The sequence below is a fragment of the Chiloscyllium plagiosum genome, chromosome 34, assembly GCF_004010195.1.
Source record: "Chiloscyllium plagiosum isolate BGI_BamShark_2017 chromosome 34, ASM401019v2, whole genome shotgun sequence".
NCBI lineage: Eukaryota > Metazoa > Chordata > Chondrichthyes > Orectolobiformes > Hemiscylliidae > Chiloscyllium > Chiloscyllium plagiosum.
In genome coordinates this window covers 39,779,992-39,793,437 of record NC_057743.1, presented here as the reverse complement: position 1 = coordinate 39,793,437, position 13,446 = coordinate 39,779,992, and the positions used below count along the sequence as shown (strand labels likewise).

At 39.4% G+C, this 13,446-nt stretch overlaps 1 protein-coding gene across 9 annotated transcripts in view; it reads right to left on the bottom strand.

The window, feature by feature from the left end:
* Positions 1 to 13,446, bottom strand: part of mib2 (MIB E3 ubiquitin protein ligase 2) — a 212,291-nt gene that overhangs the window by 113,200 nt on the left and 85,645 nt on the right. For all 9 annotated transcript variants that reach the window (XM_043676270.1, XM_043676267.1, XM_043676262.1 and 6 more), the window contains one exon: positions 12,768 to 12,939. In XM_043676270.1, coding sequence (XP_043532205.1) covers positions 12,768 to 12,939 — 172 coding nt within the window. The remainder of the gene's footprint in view (positions 1 to 12,767; positions 12,940 to 13,446) is intronic.

The following is a 13,446-nucleotide window of genomic DNA, read 5'->3' as shown; positions in this document are numbered from 1 at the left end:
TTTAAAAAGGGATATTGCTATTTCAATTTAAATTCAGCCAGTGAAGCTAAACTGTAAATAATGAAGCTGATTTTCCATCAATCTCCTGTATGCTTTATTTTACACGGCACTCAATAGAGTTCAAGATTCAGTGGACATATAATGAGATTGATCCCTCAGCTGGTTTGAGATATTGTTCATTTTGGTTTCGAAAAGCAGTATTTTAATACACTGTTTAATAACCTCCTCAATTTAAAAGCTCTGATGTGGTATCTGAGGAAAATTTCTCAGGCTCTAACGGCCACCTCCTGTGCTGTAAAAATTTAGTGTTTCAATACTTCTCCATATTATTGCTGGTCACACACACCTATATGCCTGACATACTAAGTAAGGTCCACCCAAATGTCTGCTTCCCACTACAATGTAAAGGAGTCAAAAATTACTGGCCCTGGTCTCAGGCTCCAATTACTGATATGTTAAAGTCCTTACCGTCACTGACAATATGAAATGCCTGAAAAGGGTTAAACTGTCTTGCCTGGTCAGCAGGCTATTGTATGCAAATACCATAACCAGCCAAAAATATTAATCACAAATCCATTTTAGGTCTACTTTGAGGCAAAAGTGCATCCATTCCATTCAAAATATGAAAAGACTGCCAGTAATTGTAGAAACCTGGCTGACTAGTGAAGCATTTTCACCTGACAAAAATTAAACATTAATATTAAATTCCATTGCCTCAAACATATAAACAATAAATGAGTAGAAGCACGAATTTCCAAATAATAAAAATAGGATCTCATTAAGGCAATTATTTATGGGAGAGAATGTGGTTCATACCAACAATTTATATTAAATCGAATGCAATGCAAAAAGATATTAGATCAGCTAAACAAAAGCTTGATCAAATAGCTGGTTTCAATGAGTGCCTGAGGTGGTGGTAGGGAATCTATAATGAGATGTAGATAGGCTAAATAAGTAGGCAAAATTCTGGTAGAAGGTGTATAATGTGGGTAAATTATAACTTGTCCACTTTAGCGGGAAGAACAGAAGAGTGGTACGCAATTTAAATGTTGCCAGTCTACTGACCTATGAGGTACAGTGCAATCAGGGGGCCCTGGTATATGAATCACAGTAAGTTAATACATAGGTACAGCAAGTAATTAGGATGGTAAATGGAATGTTAATATTTATTGCAAAGGTAATGGAACATAAAAGCAGAGGAAGTTTTACAGCAGTTGTACAGCATGTTGGAAACTCCGAATCCCAATGATTGTGAATACTGTCTCCTTATTTGCAAACAGATCCAACTTTGTTAGTTCAGAAAAGTTCACTTGACTCATTGCTGAGAGGAGGTGTTTACCATACAAGGAAAGGTTGGACAGGCTGAACCTGAATCCATTGGTTTAGAAGAATTAGAAGTGAAACTGCTGAAACACAAGATCCCGAGGGACTTTGCAGCATAGACATGAGGAGGATCTATTTTTTGGGAGGGAGATTAGACTGGGGGACATTTTAAGAATATAAGATTACACTCAAGATGAAGAGCAATACTTTCTGACATTTGTTAGTTGTGGAGGCAAAAATTAAATAGATAAGGAAATCAAAAGGGCTTGAATGGTGCATGCTCCTCTCTTCATGAGGTGAGGTGAAGGCGGGGAGGGGAGGGGAGGAGTGGGTTAAAACTGAGGACTGAGGAGGGAGGGAGGCAGAATATGGGTTAAAGGGGAGGAGAGAAGAGCAAGGAAGAATGAGAGAGAGGTGGAGGGGGAGGGGAGAGCAAAAGTAGGGAGCAAAACACCCAGTTCGAGGCAAAATTATATCACTTCTGGCTCTGCAAGTAGTGCTGGGTCATTAATACACTTCATACTTGCCATGTTCTTGCCTCTAGTTTCTCACTCCTACATGTACATCTACATATTTGATTTTGAACCCGGCTCGGACAATCACAAAGGCCAACCTCACATCTACAGAATCCATCTACCATGCCCGCTGTCAAGGAAAGGCAGCCAGCATTCTCAAACCTCTACCATTGGGGAGAAGGTACAGAAGCCTGAACACAGGCACCAGCCCATTTCGAAACAGTTTCGACCCTACTGTTGTTAGAATACTGAATGGACTCTCAAACTCTTAGCATTTGCCTGTACCTGTATTTCTGTTTTGCCTCTGTTTACCTATTATTTACTTAGCTATGCTATTTAACTATGTGATCAGCCTAAATTGCTCACAAGACAAAGCTTTTCACTGTGCCTTGGTACATGTGACAATAAATTCAATCAAACATGGAGTTCTGGGAGAGATGAGCATGAACTTGTGAAACAGCAACATGTTCACACTTTGGAGATGAAAGGGAGTTTGGATATGGAGCAGTAAATACAAAAGGTGGAGAAGTCACACTACCCAGACATTTTTCCAACTATTTTAAAAAAAGGATGTACATCGCCATTCGTTTCCACAACATCAGATTCTATTCAGCAAGTGGGTAACCCAAAGAATTGGCCATAGAACTAGTTATCAAGTGTTAGGAAGTAGTTTAATTGTGTTACATTGGGAAAATTAAACTGAATTATAACTGTTTGTTACAAGTGGATCTTGCAAGATTTGGCAATGCAGAGATTAACATTAGAAAAAAGTTGATGATGATGTTCTACCCAGAGTGGGAAAGAAGAATGTCAAAGAACACTGATCTCTGTTAAAGGCAATTAAAGGAAATGAACAATAGATAATGATGAAAAGAGATGCCCTGAAGTTATCATCCAGTAACAGATAGATCAGACTATTCAAAACAGTCATGAAGTCAATACACTGGCAAAAAGGAAATCTCAAAAGTAAAAATCACAGAAGGTTGTATCAAAGAACATTATAAAATATACATTTTCCACTAATAAAGAAGATGGCACAGCAAGACTGGAGGGTGTCAGAAGACAGGCAACTGAACCCCTGAGAGGAACTGATGTTAATTGCATTTTGAATGCAGGGATAAAAATAAATGAACCTGGATAAAAAAAAGCCTCTGCTTTTTTTTTAAATTTAAGAAAGGCTTCAAGCAAATTTGGACACAATTCCCGAGAGAAAGCGAAGAGAAAATGTTGTCTTACAGTGATCAAGGAGGGAAATAAAATTCTTAAATGCTCAGGATAAGTTGATTCCAGAGAGCACGTGAGTATTGTTGTCCTAAAGGGAAACTGGATAACGCCATGAGCAAGAAAGAACCAGAAGGATTAGCCTGAAAACAAAAAATGCTGGAGATCTCAGCAGGTCAGGCAGCATCCATGGAGCGAAAGCATGCTAATGTTTAAGCCTAGATGACTGTTTATCAGAGCTGACGTGAATTGCAAAGGAGCCAGCATTTAGCTCTGGTGAAGTGCATCTAAGACTCAAAATGTTAGCTTGCTTTCTATCCATGCTGAGATCCCCAGCATTTTTTAGTTTTCAGCATCTGCAGTAATTTGCTCTTAGAAGAATTGGCCATTAGGTTAGATATGGAAGGAGGTTCATGTGAAACATAAAACACTAGCAAAGACGCGTAGGGCTAAATGGACTGTTGCTGTGATTTAAATTCAATGCACATCTCTGGAGGTATTCAGCGACCTTCATGAATTATTACATGAAAGTTGCTCATTTTGTAAGTCGTACAGATCTCCCTCATACCCAATGATAGGAGTTGAAACAAATAAAAGTAGTAAACCCTCATGGTCTTTATCTTGTGGTTCAAGTCTCAGAAGGGACTACATCAGAGACTCAACCACCATTGCACATAGCAACTTGGCAAGCTTCTCAGCCAATGTGCTTTCTAATCACATTCTTCCACTCCAGCTCCTACCATTTGACAGAGCTCCAGCAAGTAACATCACAGACGGGCTAAAGATGTTCAAGAAATAAAACTATTATTCAGTTCTGATAATACTTCCTCTCAAGTGAAGATGCATCATGCAAAAGAGAGAATTGAGAAATAGCTAAAGAAAAAAACAGTTTTTATATTTAAAACAAATGCCTTCTGTGCAAATGACGCTTTGCTCCCAAATGATGAGCTTGTAGAATTTATATCAGCTATGTTAATCTGTAGGTTTGCACATCGTTTAATGCCTTCATACTTCTTTACCACACATATCATTAATTCAGTTTGCAATAACTGTCAGTAAAACAAAAAAGTGAAAGTAAATGCTAGAGAGAAAATAAAACTGCTACTAAAGACCACTTTCTGAAGTAACTAAAATTATAAATTAGTGAAGATTTTTATCAAAAACTCTTCCCACATCCACAGAAAAACAAATGCAGATATTTAGAATTTATTTGCTAAAATTCCGAGGTTGGTTCCCATTTTAGCACAAAATAGTGCAGGGGACACCAAAATTGAAACAGAAAATGTTATATATACACAAACTCAGGTGATGAACAGCTAGAATGAATGATAAACTAATAGAATGCTGAGATTGTGCGCTAATTATGTTCACTCTCCTAGCTCTGCAGCCTCCTACTACCCTGGTGGGTTTTTTACTTCCTCCACTTGCCAACAGCCCTGTCTAGTGCCTGATCTCAGCTCACAAAGTGCAGCAAAAACCAAAGAAAATAAAGAAAGGCTTGCATTTATTTAGTGCCTTTCAAAACTACCAGCCATCTTCAAATACTTTACACCTAATGAAGTACTTTTAAAGTGCAGTTGCTATCATAATGCAGGAAGTACATCAGTTAATTTTTGCTCAGCTAGACAAACTATCATTGTGAGATGCTGATGGAGGGATTAATATTGGCGAAAATGCTGGCAATAACATTCCCCTCCATCTCCCCCTCCCCCCCTTCTTTGAATACTGCCATAGGATCTTTCATATCTACTAGAACAAACAGGTAAAGCCTTGGTATAACATCTCAGCATGAGATGGCACTTCTGACAGTACCAGCTCATCCTCAGTAATGTCAGCTTTGTTTTTTGTGCTCAAGTCTTGGAGTGGGATTTGAACTCTGAACCTTCTGATTCAGAGGTAGCTGTGCTACCCAGTTAAGGCCAACACACAAACAACCACAAAAATGACCATGAATCAACAGTTCAAACAGTCTGACATTTCAAGATTGCCTTGATCCAAAACCACACATTTTTGCGAGACCTATTCACTCAGCTCTAATCCCCAAAAAAAACTAAAAACGTAAATATTCATTAATGCCCAATTAGTGAAATCAATCCGAAAAGACCATTCACTGTGCTAAAAGGTTGGGGCATGCAAAGCTAAATGTATAGGGGAAAATAAACAAACACACCCTGTGTGCCTACAATCACAAATTAATTGAAGACTCCTGTTTATCTCCTTTTAAGTATGGAATATATCATACTGAGAATAGGAATCAGGTTAATTCTTCATTGTGCATAAACAGTGCAAAGCCTCCTCGATCATGAACACAATATTTGCATATAGCAAAAGCTTGGCTCTCCATGTTAACGCAGTGAAAGTGGCCAATACCAAATCCTTCAGAATGCTGTGCAAAAGTAACATTAATACATCATTCCCCTCTACATTTTATCTCAATTTCACCTGGCTACCAGAATTGCCAGTTCCAGAGTTTATTTTCTTCCTTCTCAATGACAGAAAAACAGCCTGTCTGCAAAAGTGCGATTAACCGCAGTCTTGACAGGCATTACAAGCTTTTCCACCATCTCCAGGATAAAATAACTCAGATCACCTCGAACAGACGATAAACAAGCACGTGCAGTTCATATCTGACACGGACAGCCTCCAACCCCTTTTCATAATGGATGGGCCAAATGCAGCCCAAACCCTTTTAATAAATAGTTTTAATTCTTTTTAATGATTATTTCTAAATATTTAGTTACAGACATTTAAAGACACAGGTATTAAAATATGTCCCGTCATTTGCCAAATAACCTTTATAAGAAACATTGGCCAAAAATGCAGCACCATTAATTTTTTTTTTAACTTAAGAGTTTATTTTATGACTGCTCCAAAGTAGAATTTAAGGCAGGGAACATCACTACCCAGCTTCCAGTTAATGTGGCTCTGATATCTACCAGCGCACATAATGCCCCTACAATCCCAATAGAGTCAATATGATGCCAACTTGGCAATTGCACTGGAGACTGCCATTCAGTTTATTCAAGGTTAATCCCAACTTTGCACGTGCACATGAACTCAGCTACTGGCATGAAACGGTGATCTGACATTTTCTTTTAGGAATTTGTAATATTCAGAGGGTGGGGGAAGAGGGTTGAATTTCACCACGGTCTTGGCATGAGCCCAACTTACTCTCTTGGGTTGGAGTCAATTACATGTATAAGGTTGTCTGAGGAGTTCAACTTAGAACAATCAAAGACAAAATGGTCAACTACTAAATCCCTGTCCACTATGCTCATCCTTCAGAGTTTCAGTTTCAGCTGTGCAAGCAAAGGTATTATCAACTTATAGCTGCTTCCATTTCTGAATGATGGGAGGACACAAGGCTTTGGACAGCAGGTGATTGGCTATCTGCCTCAAATTTATTAACTAAATGCATGGTAAGTGTGAACAAAACATTGAGAAGTTGTTGTCGTAGGAAGTAATAACAAAGGTGTTACCAGTCCCTCTTCTATTACATCTAACTGCTCGATTTCATTTAAGGACAGATCTGCCGGATCCATGAAAACGTTTGGCTTTGTGGCAGGTATGGACTTTGCACCCTTTAAAAATTCCCCTTCCTTTTCTGGTGCTATGATGAGCCGATAGCTCTGGGAACCAGCCTTACACACGCAACTGACTCCAACCCGAGAGAGTTACGCTCAGGCCAAGACCATGCTGAAACCCCACTCCAGCTTGTTCAGGTGGGAGAAAAAAAAAATCCTGGAACCCACAATTTGGAAAGGATATTCAGCAGAAGCAGAACTCAACATACTCCAACAGAAAGTTGTATTGATAGTAGACAGAGATGCAGTCCTTCGAGGTGAAGGGTAGTATATTGTTGGGAAACATTACTAACACAAGTATTAAAACAATTTTTGAATCCATAGCTTTTGATCATGATAAAAGACCATTATTTTCTATATGTAAGATGTTGATCTTGGCTAGGTTCAAAATAGATGTATTAGGGTTACTAGTTACATAGACACTAATTCTCCAAGTCAGCTACATAGTTAAGAACAATATTGGGTGTCTGAAAAATGTTCACCTACACATGCAACAACAACAGAAAATGGAGCTGCAGTTTGCTCAGAATCTTCTGCTTTGAAATAATGTAGCATTAGAAATTTTCAAATTATTTTGAAATTTTGAAAAAATTCAATATTGGGAAATAAGCAATTTCAAGTCACATGCATCTATTACACTATCACAATTATCTAGAACAAATGTATTTCGTCTAACCACCTGATCGGTCGAACTAGTATATGCTTCAAGGACAGAGGCTTCAACTGTACAATAATCTAACAGCAGGGCTCTTATGGCACATTGGTACTATTTCTATTTCTGAGTCAGAAGGCGTGTGTTCAAGTCCCACCTGATCTCGAAGCATGTAATAACACCATTGAATAGATTGCTTAGAAACATCTACAGCATTCCAATATTAAACCATATGTAATTGAGCTATAAAACAATGTAGCAATAATTTGATGACATCACACAGGTAAAGCTGGCCTTATTTGACACCAACAAACATGCACAGATGTAACAGATTCTCTACTCCATACCTAGGTCAATTATAATTAGGATAATACAGCTCTAAGATTTACTAACTCAGCATAGACTAAGATTAAAACTGAGATGCTCCTATCTATCTAGCCCATTTACTCACTGAGAATAATACAGGTACAACTCTTGCAGTAGAGGTAAGTGCTAGGATCAGTAGCAGCAACATTTCAGTATGGTAGCACAAATTATCAAAAGGTCCTTAAATTTTACTGAAGAAAGGACCATGTTTTTTTTTTTACAGATTAGATTAGATTATTTACAGTGTGGAAACAGACCCTTCGGCCCAACAAGTCCACACCGACCCGCCGAAGCGCAACCCACCCATACCCCTACATTTACCCCTTTAATCTAACACTACGGGCAATTTAGCATGGCCAATTCACCTGACCCGCACATCTTTGGATTGTGGGAGGAAACCGGAGCACCCGGAGGAAACCCACGCAGACACGGGGAGAATGTGCAAACTCCACACAGTCAGTCGCCTGAGTCGGGAATTGAACCCAGGTCTCTGGCGCTGTGAGGCAGCAGTGCTAACCACTGTGCCACCGTGCCGCCCACTATACTTAATTTCTATTTTCCCCAAACTTAATGAATTTCTTCTATCCTTGCCAGAATGCTTTCACTGTTTCTGAGGTGCAATTCATGCATGAACTCTCAAAGCAAGGCTTTAAAGCTGTGGACAAGATGCGCTCAATTGCTTTTTCCCGGTGCTGCAATCATCCTATGATTTGCACTGTAAGCCTGCTCTTACCCAATTTCATGCACTTACAAGCAGAGGGTAAAAAGCTGAGCCATTGCCAAAGGCAATGCAGTCAAACTTAGCGCCCAAAAACTATTCCCAATTTATATTTGACTCAGTACTAACCAAGAAACAAATGCAGACTGGGGCATCATGGTTCAATGGTTTTTACCAGACCATTTCATTAATGTTCAGTTCTCAAAATAACTCCTTATTCAATGAGAAGCCCTCGCACAAGTCAGCTTTCAGGTTCACAAGTGTAGCTAATAGTTCTTCATGAAGCATACGCTCTAATGTGATCTTTGCTCCTTTTGCAGTATTTATCCTTGAATGAAGATTTAACTTTTAATAAAAGATGGTCACTAAGTAAACTAAAATCTGTCGCTGGCATTTCTGATTTGCAGGCTTAATTAGCAGGAAGGTTACTGCACAAAATACAATAATTTCAAAAGCGGTACAAACATTATGCTGAAATTGTCTTCACATCAGAATGCTTGGTTACATTTTGGAACAAAAGCATGTTGAAATGTGAAAGCTGATGACACTTATCTGGGTTAGATTAACCTACTGGAATTTGAAACATCTTGACTTTTCATTTAGCTTTCAGACCCACAAGTTTAATCCTACAGCACTACCATCTTAGACATTAGATTAGATTAGATTACTTACAGTGTGGAAACAGGCCCTTCGGCCCAACAAGTCCACACCGCCCCGCCGAAGCGCAACCCACCCATACCCCTACATTTACCCCTTACCTAACACTACGGGCAATTTAGCATGGCCAATTCACCTGACCTGCACATCTTTGAACTGTGGGAGGAAACCGGAGCACCCGGAGGAAACCCACGCAGACACGGGGAGAACGTGCAAACTCCACACAGTCAGTCGCCTGAGTCGGGAATTGAACCCAGGTCTCTGGCGCTGTGAGGCAGCAGTGCTAACCACTGTGCCACCGTGCCGCCCATGTAATCATTAAGTCCTATATACCAAAATGACAGTCATTTATGATGTTCACATAGTGTTTCTTCATTTAATGTTTTACTGGAGACCCAAATTAACTATGAGGCCTGATTAATAGCATTTTTAAATGATGATGATGATCAGATTTGTCAGGAGAACTTTTGTAAAAAGATGTTTCTGTAATTTAGAAAAGACTTTTAAGAGGTTAGTTTGTCTAGTCTATTCTTGAAAACATAAAATTGAGAGTACACAAAAAGAGGGGCAACACGTAAATCCTGACTGTGTATCTTAATATTAGATTAACTCACACTTGCTGTGTGTCAAATAAATTTATACAAAGGGATCTGCCCTCTCCAGGCAAAAGGAATACATCAAAACATTGATGATTATATTTATTTTTAAAATGTGCAATGTAGATGAGGTGGGTCTGGAGTAAATGCAGCCTTGCATTGCACATCTTAAGAATAATCAAAAACATGGGGGTTATTTAACAGCCCATCATGCATTACCATGCAATTTCTCAATCAATTAGAACTAACTTGTCAGTCATCAGCACTCCTTTTCTCATGCAGTACAAGTTGCTGCTTGCTTTTAAATTCTTGAATCTGTCCTAAACGCATAGCAAAAGCTCCAAAAGTGTCTTTCTTTTTTCAGCAATACTCAATTTCAACAATACCATGACAGCCATCTCTATTACTGAAGTAGTCCAGCACCGAGTCAGCTGCACCAGTGCTACATTCTTCAGGTTGCAACAACATATCTTTGACAACAGGGACTTATGGAAAATTAACAAAGGTTCTGAACTATAAAGCTTTGAGTTGACCAACCTCAACTGCAGCAAAACTTGATCATCTACTAACACCACAGTAAGACCCACAACAGTTTCTAGTAGCAATGCCTATGTTGAATCCTGGAGATCAAACTGAAGGACCACCAGATTAATGTGGGTGTCCTCCATGAAGCCATGTCTATATTACCACTTGGAGCTGAAAGCGGTCAACTACTTGGCATAATACCCCCAATCCATTGAGTTATAAAGGTATATTGAGACTCAGTGACACAACTGGGAAGTGGAACAGCAGCAGACCAGGAAGGAGAAGAAAGCTAACCGGGGGCTGCAAGTTCCACTGCCCATGTTTTCCCTCAGGGAGAAACTTGAGAATTCAAAATGGGACTCCTCAGTCATCCAGCCTAATAGACATCCTCCTCAATCCAGTGGGTCTGTCAGTTGATATCCATATACAAAGTCCTGTCTTCTGCAAGCAACAGGAATATGCCCAGACATTGCACATCTTAAGAATAATCAAAAACATGGGGGTTATTTAACAGCCCATCATGCATTACCATGCAACTTCTCAATCAATTAGAACTAACTTGTCAGTCATCAGCACTCCTTTTCTCATGCAGTATAAGTTACTGCTTGCTTTTAAATTCTTGAATCTGTCCTAAACGCATAGCAAAAGTTCCAACAGTGTCTCTTTTTTCAGGAATACTCAATTTCTGTACCAAATGATTAATCATTGATTGGAGAGATTCAAACAAAGAATTGTCAGACAGTTGACATGGCTGATTAGAAATTGTTGACACTGAGAACAGTGAAGGGTCAAACAGAATTCTCTGCAAATGCAGGTGCAACAATTCAGCAACTTACAATATCTACATGCAGCATAGAAAGGAAAAGTTGGATACATCAGGAGTTGGAGGGAAGAGATGACGTTAAATAACTCTTAGATCTGGATGGAACAGTAACCAAATACTGTAATACAAACTAAAATTCAAGTTGGATGAACCACTGAGTATTGCAAGAGAACTACGTCAGCTTTCAGACTTTAAATGACAGTAACAGATCATTCAAACTTTACTTCATTAGGATATAGAGTTGAAAAATGTGGTGCTGGAAAACACTGCAGGCCAGGCAGCATCCGAGGAGCAGGAGAATCGACGTTTTGGCCATAAGCCTTTCTTCAGGAATTCCTGAAGAAGGGCTTATGGCCGAAATGTCGATTCTCCTGCTCCTTGGATGCTGCCTGACCTGCTGTGTTTTCCAGCACCACATTTTTCAACTCTGGCCTCCAGCATCTGCAGTCCTCACTTTTTCCCTTCATTAGGATATAAGCTAATAACTATTGTCAGGTAGCTACTATTCTTTATTTTATGGATATTTATTCACAAAGGTAAATGAAAAAAATAGTCTCTTTCTCTTTCCATCCTTAAGATCAGTGTTATGCTCAGAACATTCACCCTTTGAAAATCCAAATTGCTACCGTTCATCTGAGAATGTAAGCTTGCTGTAGAAGTAGATTATTTAATGATGACGGAACAAATATACTTTACAACAGGCAACAGGGTAGGGATCAAGAATAGGAAACCCTCCTGGACCCTGACACAGACTAAAAGTCTTCCTGGTTAATGTAAGCAAGCACTCATCAACAAGAATGTTCAGGAGCCATTTTCTAAGTTCTCTTCTCAGCAAACGTGACACTGAAAGCAAGAAATGGCTGACCTCATTTTTGATGGACGCAAGGCCATTGACAAAGCAACTGAGTCCTTTATCAGTCTGGGCATTGAGTATAGGAGCTGAGAGGTTGTGTTGCGACTGTACAGGACATTGGTTAGGTTATTCTTGGAAAACAGCATTCAATTCTGGTCTCCCTCCTATAGGAAGGATGTTGTGAAACTTGAATGGGTTCAGAAAAGATTTACAAAGATGCCACTAGGGTTGGAGGGTTTGAGCTATAGGGAGAGGCTGAATAGTCTGGGGCTTTTTGCCCCTAGAGAAATGGAGGCTGAGGGATGACCTTATAAAGGTCTATAAAATGATGAGGACATGTTTAGGGTGAACATCCAAGGTATTTTCCCAAAAGTAGGGGAGTCCAAAACTAGAAGCATAGGTTTAAGCTGAGGGGGAAAAGATTTAAAAAGGTCACAAGGGGTATTTTTTTCAAGCAGAGGGTGGTTCGTGTATGGAATGAGTTACTCGAGGAAGTGATGTCGTCTGCTACAATTACAACATTTAAAGGGCATCTGGATGGGTATGCAAATAGGGAGGGCTCAGAGGAATATGGGCCAAGTGCTGGCAAATGGGACTATATTAATTTAGGATACCACGTCAACATGGAAGAGATGGACCAAGGGTCTGTTTCCATGCTGTACATCTCTATGTCTCATCTCAATTTTAACATGGGGCAGACAAGAAAACAACCGGTCTGCAGTCCCTACATGATACATTACAACATCTGTGAATTCAAGACAACTGCAATATTGGAGCAAATGCACTAACCACCTTTAGCTTTGTACAAGACAAAGATGCAAAATAAATTTCAGCCTTGCCAGCAATATCCACATCCCATGAAACAACGAAAAGAATTTGTATTCGTGGTACTGTCATTCAAGTAAAGAGGAATTGAGATAAAGTAATTACTTACGCTTGAGAATGTGCTGTCTCATAGCGCTCAAACGGATGAGTAAGATCATGCTTGTTGATCATGTAACATTGTGTGCACAGGTCATAGTCAAAACAGACTTGACATTTCCATCGCATCCCCATGATCCCATGTTTCTTGCAGCAGTCACAGATTATGTTTGGATGACGCACACCTAAAATGAAAAGACAAAAATCTCAAACATCTTTTGAAAATCTGTCTATTAAACCCCTCAACCTGTTAACATTGTTACATCCCCAGTTCATTCAAAACAAGAAGTAATCCTATCATTGCAAGACCTGTTAAGCAGAATATGCAGAATCTGAAATCTGAAGGAAAAAAAGAAAATGTTAGAAACACTCAGCAGGTCAGTCAGAGTGCATTCACATTTCAGGTCAATAATCTTTCGTCAAAATTAGGAAATGAGAACGCAGAAGTAGGTGGAAGCTGAAGTCAGATGGGAAAGCAAGAGGGAGAAATGACAAAAGAACCAGTCTTCAGAACTAACATCCCACTCCCCTTCTCACCACATACATCCTGTGCTTGCTGGCAAGGTAACAGTTGTCCTTTTACTTTCTCTCTCATCATGATTTAAACCCCAAACCCGCCTTCCAGGTAAAGCAGTGATTTACATGTATTTCCTCTAATATTTGCTGCTTACAATGCAATCACCTCCCCATTG